General features: G+C 43.1%; 2 protein-coding genes across 4 annotated transcripts; both read right to left on the bottom strand.

Annotated features, from left to right (window-relative positions):
* Positions 1–229: 229 nt before the first annotated feature.
* Positions 230–1983, bottom strand: LOC108651943 (uncharacterized). Of its 3 annotated transcripts, none has more exons than XM_089260174.1 (3): positions 1661–1983; positions 638–1589; positions 230–553 (listed from the first exon to the last, which is right to left on the bottom strand). In XM_089260174.1, exons 1-3 carry the CDS (start codon positions 1661–1663, stop codon positions 423–425), a joined length of 1086 nt encoding a protein of 361 aa, XP_089116300.1. In that variant the 5' UTR covers positions 1664–1983; the 3' UTR covers positions 230–422. The 3 variants fall into 3 exon arrangements, with proteins under 3 accessions (XP_089116300.1, XP_089116299.1, XP_017957378.1); XM_089260173.1 differs by having other exon boundaries at positions 230–774; positions 805–1589; positions 1661–1982; XM_018101889.3 differs by having other exon boundaries at positions 230–1589; positions 1661–1979.
* A 1878-nt stretch (positions 1984–3861) lies between these two features.
* Positions 3862–9673, bottom strand: nAChRbeta1 (nicotinic acetylcholine receptor beta1). Its single transcript, XM_018101885.3, has 7 exons — positions 9515–9673; positions 9298–9453; positions 6755–6891; positions 5675–5829; positions 5028–5472; positions 4367–4966; positions 3862–4138 (listed from the first exon to the last, which is right to left on the bottom strand). The coding sequence occupies exons 2-7, from the start codon at positions 9359–9361 to the stop codon at positions 3974–3976; spliced, it is 1566 nt and encodes a 521-aa protein (XP_017957374.1). The 5' UTR covers positions 9362–9453; positions 9515–9673; the 3' UTR covers positions 3862–3973.
* Between the last annotated feature and the right edge of the window lie 657 nt (positions 9674–10330).

The raw sequence follows: 10330 nt of genomic DNA, 5'->3' as shown, positions 1-10330 counted from the left end.
GGCAGCCATTGCACCGCTGATTGAGTTGACCCGACCCGCTGCACCACAACAACAACTGCCGGCCGGCGGCTGTTAATGCACTTGAACTGTTGATATTTTCAGCTAGCATCTCGCCATCCGTCTCGAACGCGTCAGCAGCTGTCAAAAACAAAGAAAAACAAAAAAAAAAAATCAAAACGGAGGCCAACCACTGGATGAACCACCGACAAAATGTGCTTCTCGTAATTGGTTTTGGTGTTTAGATTTTACTTTATTTGGAAGCGACGCTTTACAAAGGTTTCTTTACAATGTGTACCCTAAAAAGTCGAGCGGGTGGGTGGTTGTGTGGGGGAGGGGGAGCTCTAGCAATTGGGTCCAGAATGCTTCACGCTAAGAATACTAAGAGTGTGTAAGTGTGTGTGTGCTTTTGCGGTTGGCAGCATCTAGAAGGTAAACGGCTTGGCAGGCTTGTTGTAATTGTAGCCATCGGGTCCCAGCGAACCAGCGTCTGTGGGTGGTGCAGGTGGTGCCGGTGGGCGTGGCTGGTAAGTGGGCGGTGCTGGTGGGCTAGACGGTGGTGGACCATATTCCTGGGTGGGTGGTGCTGGCGGTGCTGGTGGGCGTGGCTGGTAAGTGGGCGGTGCGGGAGGACTAGGAGGAGGACCATAGCCAGGAGTAGGCGCTGGAGGAGCTGGTGGAGCTGGAGGGCGTGGCTGATAAGTGGGTCCGGGAGGTGGCACATAGCTGGGTGTAGGTGCTGGTGGTGCAGGTGGTGCGGGTGGACGCGGCTGATAGGTGGGTGGTGCCGGTGGTCGTGGCTGATAGGTGGGCGGTGCTGGTGGAGCAGATGTCGGTGGTCGTGGCTGATAGGTGGGTGGTGCTGGTGGACCCGATGGAGGCAAGTACTCAGCGCCAGGTTGTTGTGGGCGTGGTGGTTGGGGACTTGGTGGTTGTGGGCTTGGTGGTTGGGGACTCGGGGGCTGAGGTGGCGGACCATAGTCTGGGCGTGGCTGAGGTTGTGGGGGACGTTGAGGAGTGGGGCGTGGCTTGGGTGGCTGTGGCTCATCAGGTGGCAGATATTCCGGACCAGCAGGAGGTGGTGGTGGTGGCTGAGTCTGAGGAGGGCCATAAGACGGACCCGGAGCCGTGGGCTGCGGCTGTGGCTGCGGCTGCGGACGCGGTGGCTGCGTTTGTGGTGGTCCATACGAGGGACCAGGCGCCGTGGGCACCGGTCGTGGTGGCGGACGTGGCGGCTGCGTCTGCGGTGGTCCATATGATGGACCAGGAGCAGTGGGCACGGGCTGCGGTGGCGGGCGTGGCGGCTGCGTCTGCGGCGGTCCATAGGAAGGGCTGGGCGCTGTTGGCACAGGCTGCGGTGGCGGACGTGGCGGCTGCGTCTGCGGCGGTCCATACGATGGTTCCGGTGCCGAGGGAGCCGGTCCGGGAATCAAGCCCGAATCCTCAATGCCATTGCCGGTGGGCGGCGGCGGAAACGGCTGCGACGGCTGCTTATAATGATATCCATCCTCTCGCAAATCCGTGTCCAGATGCGAGACATCCGCTGAGACGCCGGCCGCAGCTAGCGCCGCCACCAGGGCCAATAGAAGGCGCTGCGAGAGGAACAACAAGACGACAAATAAAAACCCTGATCAAGCCGCGAGCACAGCCTCTGTCCACTCACCATGCTGGCTGAGAGATTGGTCGCGGCTGCGCACAGTCGAGCGAAGACTGGAAACGAAACACCAAATGTGAGGCGAGCGAGCGAGCGAGCGAACGAGCGAACGATCGATTGACTTGGAAACTGGACACTGGGTGCAGAGCGAAGCTGGCGACGTCTTCGTTGCAAAATCTGAAAATCGAATGATGCCCAAATGTTCTCCCTTGGCGAATTTATACCACAGCAGCCCCTACGCTAGCTGAGCGGCTCAATGAATGGGGGGGCCGGCAAATGCTTTTCACTCGGCTAACGAGTTTCGACTCAACGACGCGACGCAACGCAACGCGACGAGACGAGACGAAGCGATGCTTGGCTCAGGCGGCGTCATCGTCGTGATGCTGCAACCTTTGTTAGTTGTAGTAGTTGTTGTTGCTGTTGTTGTAGCTATTACTATGCCTGGTAATCATCGACGATTGTAAGTCAATAACAACGCGTACCAGTTAGTTTTTATTGAAGTGCTTAGGGTTTTTATGGCGTTCGGCCCTGGTTAGAAGGTGTTAAACAGGAACCATACAACTATCCAGCTGCTCATCATCAGCACAGATATATAAATATATGTATAAATATAAATATTAAATAGACAAATCAGCTACGCGTGGGTGCGAAATACCTTAGAATTTGCATATTTTTAGATATTCGCCAATCATAGCCAAAGTTGACTAAACAAACAAATCGTGCCTTCAATAAAACGGCAAACGCTTTGAGACATATCTCAGTCTGAGTATCTATGTGTGTATGTGTGTGTGTGAATTTACTGTTATTTATTGTATTAGCCACAATTGTTTAGCTCATTCGAATTGACAGCCGCCCAGCTGGTGCATAAATACTCTGCCAATATCAATTAATTAATAAGCCAATTAGCTAGGCGGGTTACGCGGCGTATGCGCAATGCGCTGAACGCTAAGCGCTGAGCCAGTTTTTCGTTCAGTTCGCGTAGATTTAGTTTGTGTTTGAATACCCAATTGGCAGGTGTATGCATACAAATGGTTATATTGCATATGAGTTGAAATATGTAACAAGAGTGAGAAGAAGAAGTGGTGGTGGATAGGAGAGGAAGAGAGATGAAGAGAGTGGCGTCTGCAGCTCTATATAAAGGAGGGTACTTTGACATGTTGTCGACTGAATATAGTTCTCTCTCATTTATATGCCATATGATATCATGTTTTTTGTCTATTTAAGATGATAAGGTAGAAGCTATTTGTATATCAAAACGATAAATATTGAACAAGATTATAGAAACCTTTACAACATTCGAGTTCTGATAAAATCATGTGTACTGTTAGTATTCAGTTTCTCGCCCATAGTTTTTTCGTTTTGGAACCTTAAATAAAAAAATAATAAAACTAAAATACTGAAGAAAAAGACTATTTCGAAGAGAATAAAATTTGTTGGATATTAATTTTAGTGTCGAGCCTTTTTATAGGGTATTTTTAAAGTCAGTCTCGCACCAGCTTGTATGTGTGTTTGTTTTCTGTTATTGTTTTTGTTTTTTTATTAATTAACTTTGCATTTTTATTGGTTTTCGTGTTGTTTGGCTTTGCTGAGGTGTAGTGTCTACAGGTTTCAGTGTTTGTGTGCTGCTTACTGAGTGTTTACTGTGGCTTTTCATGTTTCATTTTTCTTTGCTTTTCTGTATTTGCATTTTACAATTGAAATCTTATGAGTTTATTTGTATTTTATGGCAATTCATACATAGTTTGTATTTTTGGCTCTTTGCTGTGCGTGAAGCATTTACAAATTGTGTTTAGTTATCTTGTAATCTTAAATACGTTCACTTAACTGTCTAACATAACAAGTTGAAATTACTCCCGCTGTTCTCATTGTTCATTGCGACTTAAACTAAACCAATTCTATTATTCATTAGTCGTACACTTTAATCAATAAAACTCTTGCACAATTCCGCTAGTCGAGTTTGTTTTTGCTTTTTTTCTTTTCATATTTTATTTGGTTGCGATTTATTAACTTTGTTTTGATTTGTTGTGTTTGTTTTTTTTTTTTTTTGTGAATTCTATGCCTAAATGTCGAAGCTTTAATGAGATAATTGTTTTTATTAACGTTTATAGTTTGGTAAAATTTGCATTTGCCAATTCGTGTTTTTGTTTCTTTTCTTTACTTTTCTATTAAATATTAAAATCTAAAAATCCGCTTAAATCGTTTTCGTTTTCTTTTTCTTTTTGTTTTTAAATTTATTTTTATTTTTTATTGTTGCGTTTGCAATGTTTAACCTTTTAGTTGTGTGCCCAGTTGAATGGAGCGTTATGTGGCTTTTATTTTCATTTACTTTCCACGATAGATCTCAATAATGCGATCCTGATCGACATACTCGAAGATATGTGGCGCATCCATCAGAATGCCAATGGTGCCCGCTGTGGTCACTATGAAGAAAATATACAGCTGCAAGCGATCGATCACCATGGCCACGTACTTCCAATCCTCGCGAGTCTGTGGAGAGAGTTGAAAATCGAAAATTTAGAGAATAGAAGATATTGAAACAGCTGATAAAGTTTAAGAAGTTGAAGGTATTGAAAGAGTTGAAAGAGTTGAAATAGTTAAAAAAGCAGTGGAACAGTTTCAAGAATTGAGGCAGTTGAAAGAGATAAGCTAAAGTTACATGAATGTAAATAAAAACCTTTCAAGGCATGCCCTAAGCAACATCCACACTCCACTCACCTGTATGTAGAGATCTTCGTTGCGCAGATGCTCGGCAATAAATTCGACCGCCTCCGTGGCCTTACTGGCCTCGGGCGAGAGCAGTATGGAGTCGGAGGACTCGCTCTCGCGCCGACAGCCATCGCCCAGGCCGAGCTCGGCGCCGCTGTTGACCTTGCGGTTGATCTTGCAATTGGGATGATGCAGATCGGACAGCTCCATCACCTCCATTTTGGACTGCTTGCCGCCGATAGCGCTGATATGCTTGGGCAACTCGGCGGGCGAGCCGTAAGAGGGATGCGGATGGGCGGGCATGCTCATGCCGGGCATTTCCATCATCCAGCGTAGACGGGTCTTGCGCGGACGCTTCATTAGCAGAAAGGCGGGCAGATAGTGCAGGAACACCGAACGTATCCACATGGGCATGCGATGAGTGCGCGGTCCACGGAAATTCCAATTGATGATGATGACCGTGACCAGAATGGACACCGTGTTCATGATGAAGGTGAAGAGCAAGTACTTGGCGATCAGCGGCAGCACCAGCGACGTGGGTGGCAGGATCTTTGACACAAGCAACAGGAACACAACCAGTGACAGCAAAATGCTAATGCCCAGCGTGACCTGCGATCGAAAAATACATATATAAACAGGTCAACCCAAAATCAAATAAGGTTTTGTTCACCTTTTCCCCCGCCTCTGCAGGCAAATAGAAGACAAGCACGCAAAGGAATGAGATCAGCACCGTGGGAAGAATCAAATTGACCGTGTAGAACAGAGTTTTGCGTCGGATGATAATGTAGAATGTGATGTCCGTCTCGGTGGGATGATTGCTGTCGCCCTCGTAGACATTCAGGTAGGCGGGCACTTCGATAATATCCCAGGTGCCAGACTTCCAATAATCCGACAAATCCACAAAGTTCTTATTGTTGTAGAGGGCCAGCGAGACCTGATCGCCATTGAAAGTCCACGAGCCGAACTTCATGATGCACGTCTGCTGATCGAACGGGAAATAGGTGACATCGATGGTGCAGGAGCTCTGGTAAATGGCGGGCGGCACCCACAGCACCTCGCCCGTGGGATAGATCAAGACGTTGGACTTGTAGCGCACCTCGTAGTTGCCATCGGCGCTGGACGGGGGAAGAATGAGAGCTGGATTAGTGGCTGGTATTGAAACAGACTGAACTCCTAAGTACAGTAAACATTCAAAATACATTGTACAGTAGATTATATATATATTTATATATATATATAGAGAGAGAGAGAGAGATAGAGATGGTGGACAGTTTTTTTGGCAGAGTTGAATTAGTAGAGTTAAAGCCATTTACTCACTTATTGAAGAGCACAATATCCGGCTTCCAAACCTTATCCGGGGGCAGTCGCAACACCCCGATTCCGCCGTAGTCAGCCTCATCCCATTGCAGCTGATAGTCGTACCAAACCAAACGTAACCAAACGTTTGATTTCATAATTTGATTTTTCTCATTCTTGGTTTCAATTCAATTTCATTTTGATTTTCGAATAAGTTGATTTTTGATTGAGATTTTTTTTTTTGTGATGATGGTGGTTGGTTGGTTGTGGTGATGGTTTGGTGGTGGTGGTGGTTGTATCAGAGAATCGATCGTTCAATACGCATTACGTTGCGTATACGTAACATATATATTTTGGTATATGCATTGATATATATATATATATGCAGGTATATATATATATATATATATTTGTGATTCGAGCGAATCAATGCGAATATATATTTGTTGGGACAGAGAGAGAGAGAGAGAGACGCATTTCAGAGAGAGAGAGAGCGGGTGGGAAGGTTAAGTTAAGACATTATTTTTTGCATTTGTTCTTGTTGTTGTTTGGTATATATATAGAGTTTTGTTAGTTGTTAATTGTTAAGAATGCAATCAATTGTTTAGTTTACATTTGTTGTTAGTTTAAGTTGTTTTTAAGTAGTTAGTAATCGTAATTATGCTAGGCATGAAGTTTCACTACAAACATACAAATACAAAGTCAAGGCAACACACGTGTAATTTTTAAGTATTTACAAAGCATAAGAACCAAAAATCAACGAAATTTGGCTGGCGGGCTAGCCACGCCCACTGATTCGACATACTCGATATATACCATAGATATGTACATACATACATACATCGCTATATATCTATGGCATGTGCATGCGTGTATTTGGGGGGCGGGGGGCGTGGCTGGGGCGCACTGTGCGATTTTTGGCAGCAACAAAACTCAAGAATTAGTATTATTATTATTATTTATGGAACAGTTTTTACACGCTACTAATAAGTTAGTATTTTTGTATTTTGGTATTTTTTCTATTACTTGTGGTATTTAGTAATTTTAGTTTTTGTTTTTTTGTTTTTTTTTCATAATTTTTGATTGTTATGGAACACTTACGACATTGATTAGCTGTACGAACGCCAAACCAAATCTTACTCCAACTTTTTGTGTCATATTTTGTACGGGTCGTATGAGTTTATTGTAGCCTCGAAAGAGGTCACGCACCAGGCGCTCTTCGTCTTCGGATGCACTGACTAAAAAAAACACAAAACAGAAGAATACACACACAACCAAAAAGAGTCAAATGAAACAGGAAGAAGTAGAGGAAACACAAAATAACCAAAATGAGAATCGAAATTATAAAAATAAAGAAATGGGGTAAGAAGAAGACACAGAATAGGAAAAAAAAACACATAACAAACATATATGAGCACAATTTTTCTTTCTTTAATGTTTGTTTTAGTTGTTGTAGTTTGTTGTTTATGTTTCAAATGAGAGACAGAGAAACAGATAGATAGATAGAGATAGAGAGAGAGAGAGAGAGAGATGGCGAGCCGAAGCTCACCTTTTCTTTTTTGACTAGTTTATAGAGTTAGAGACTTAGCGCCGATTCTTTTAAAAGCTTTCAACTAGGGAAAATTAAAGATGACATTGTTGTTGTATATAAGTGTAGTTGTGCTTGATTGTCTGTTTGGAGCCTACGTTGCGTATACGCCGCATGTGACGCCATTGCACTCAGCAGCTGTGCGCGCTCGAAACGAATTGCCAAAAGCAACTTCCAGCCCGCACAGTGTTCTCTGTAATGCAAGGACCTCTATTGATAATTAACAGTCCTAGAGCTAGTTACAATAACGGTGCGAAACGGGTGTGCTCGACTAGGGGGCTGCCCTGCCACTGCGCTACACACATATGTATATATAAAGGAACAACTCTAAAATGCTTAACTAGATGACAATCGCTGACAGCTACGTTTATCGGACAGCTAAAGAGACGCGAGAGAGAGCAAAGCAGAGAGAGAGAGAGAGTTTTGGTTCGCTCTCTCTGCTGACAGCTGAGCAGAGCTGCAGAGCACATGAGCAGAAAACTGGGATGCGAATGCTGCATGGCAATGTCTCTGCTATATAAAGGTGTGTGTGTGCGTGTGTGTGTGTGCGAGTGTGTGACCGGGTTATGCTTGTGTGTTATATAGAGCACAAACAGCAGCTGCCTATATCTTATATATGTATGTATATATACATATGTTTTACACTTGTCTATAGGGTATTCGCAGAGTTTCAAGTTGCAGTTAAGCTATTTATTTTGATGGGCAGGAGCGGAGCAAGGGAAGTTTACGAATGTGGGCACTTATGAATGTATGTATGTATAAATGTTTTTAGGTGTGTGTGTGTGTGTGCGAGTGTGTGTGTGCTCTAAGTACACACCACATTTTGGAACTTCTGCTTTGCACTAGCTATGTCTAAGCACTTACAGACTACAGATAGATTGATTCCTAGATATATTCGCTAGATTGGACTGCTCAGAACAGAAGGAGTATGAATTAAGATTCGGCAGTTGATACAGAAATCTTTTTGTTTTCTCGATTTTTGTTCATTTTCAGTTTCAATTTCGATTTGGTTTTCATAGATATTTTCGGTTGCTTTTCATGTGTATCCATCTGCTATGCTTGGCAGTACAAAATTCATAATTCGATTTGTATTTTACGGTGAAAGGGAAAAATTTGTTAGTTACAAAAGCAGAGATGGGCTAAAAAGTTTGGCTAAGATTAGGTGGATTGGTATGAAAATAGTTGCTGATTAGAGTATTTAAAAGTTAGGGTATAGGAATTAAAGAGTATATAGATAGAGTATGCTAAAGCATTATATTATATATATATGATTTATAGTTATAGAGTAGCTAAATAGCTAAGAAGATCTAAGCTGCATTTGATATATATTTTTGATAGTTTATAAGAGCGGGTGCTAGGAGAAAGACAGAGAGAGAGAGAGAGAGAGAGAGAAAGAGTCTATGGCTACTAATGATTAGGAGTATATCGCTTATATGGAATATAAAATTTGGAAGAGTTGCATTTAATGATCGGCGCAGTCGTAAATTTTTTGTTAATGATTTTTTTTTTTTTTGGCAGCGCTGCAGCAGCGACGCTTTGGCAAATTCCTCAAGTCTCAGTTCCACAGTCGAGTCGATTCTATGATTATACTTATTCAAACATGGTCGATGTTGTAGCTGTCTAACTATATTAATGTATATATATATATAGATTTACATATATATATATACATATGTACTACAGGCACAGGCACAGGCAGATAGATGCTGGGGCTGAGGCTGAGGTTGGTTGCTGTGGCTAAGGCTGTGGCTGAGGCAGAGGCCGTGGCTGGCTGTTGGCTGTCGGTTGGTTGCTGCTTGTTTTGTTGGCTAATTAGAAGACTTGCGGAATTTGTCAAGGCGTCGCTGCTTGCGCGTTTTGTATTAAATTTAAGAAAAAAATCAAATCATTGCTGTAAAATTTTTGCTAGTTTCTGGGCTTTCAACTGGCTTACAAAAAAAAGTTTATATATATAGAGAGAGAGTTTATAAATTGTTATAAATATAAAGAGTTCACTTGCTTCTCGTTATATAACCCGCCCACAATTAAGGCAAGTACCACAACCCCGCACACGTACCTCGTGCAATCAATAGCAGAGACATGATGCTGCATAGCAGCCAAGTCCTGCCAAATAAATCCATTGTCCTTGCTTCTGGGAGTTGTCTTTCTATTTAATATGCAGGCCTGGCATAGTTAAATATGTATATGTATAGGAATTCTTTCACACTGGCAGCTGGCAAAGAATTACTTTATAAACACTGAGTTTTCAATGCAATACTCAATTTTCACTTTACCTTAGTTTTTCTAAGGTATTTTCTTAATTTTCCACAATTTTTCGGCAACTTTTCTGCGGCCAGGCCGAATTTTCCAACTTGAACTGCGGCAGTTTGGGTGCGGATTAAGCTGAAACTCGTTTTCTGGACTCTGGATAAAAATCAATGCGATGGGAGCAGCATCTCAATGGATGCGCGCAGCAGCTGAGCAGGCGCATGCGCAATGCCTCTGCCGCTCTTCATCTCCGCGAGAGCGGATAAAAGAGACGGCTGCCAGGGTGGCTCTTGTAGTTTGTAAACAAAAGACACACGTTGCTGTTCTCTAAGGGTTGGCCTTGTCCGGCATCAGCTCACAGCTGTTGCTGGCTTTGTTTACCAGCAGAAATCAGAGCTGCCAACACCGCTACAACACACTCGGACAGTGCGTGGGAAAAGTAATGCTCCAATGAGCGCACTTCCTCAATCTAAGTAATTTTCTGTTTAATTATGACACCAGACAGTCGTAAAGGTCAAGAGGGCGTTAACGTTGTTTACGATTTGCTACGCGCTAATCATTATAGCCAGAAGCTAGCATTAATATACTGCGCACAGTTCCTCATGGCGCCGAAATGATATGCAAAATCCGCATCAAAAACTTGTCCCAAGCTTTCGTTACGCACCTTAACTAAAAAAAATAGTAAAGACAAAAAACAGCAGTTGAACAAGCACATTTCGAGCCTCAAATAGTTACACAGTACAGCTTAACTAGTTATGAAAATTTTTAATAAATTATTAGATTTAAGAATAAGACAAATTAATATTTATTTATTTACTTCTGGTTTCCTTCTGCTTCCTGCT

The sequence above is a fragment of the Drosophila navojoa genome, chromosome 4 (genome assembly GCF_054131105.1).
Source record: "Drosophila navojoa isolate 15081-1374.11 chromosome 4, UAZ_NAV_1.0, whole genome shotgun sequence".
Lineage (NCBI taxonomy): Eukaryota > Metazoa > Arthropoda > Insecta > Diptera > Drosophilidae > Drosophila > Drosophila navojoa.
This window is presented reverse-complemented; position numbering and strand designations above follow the sequence as displayed.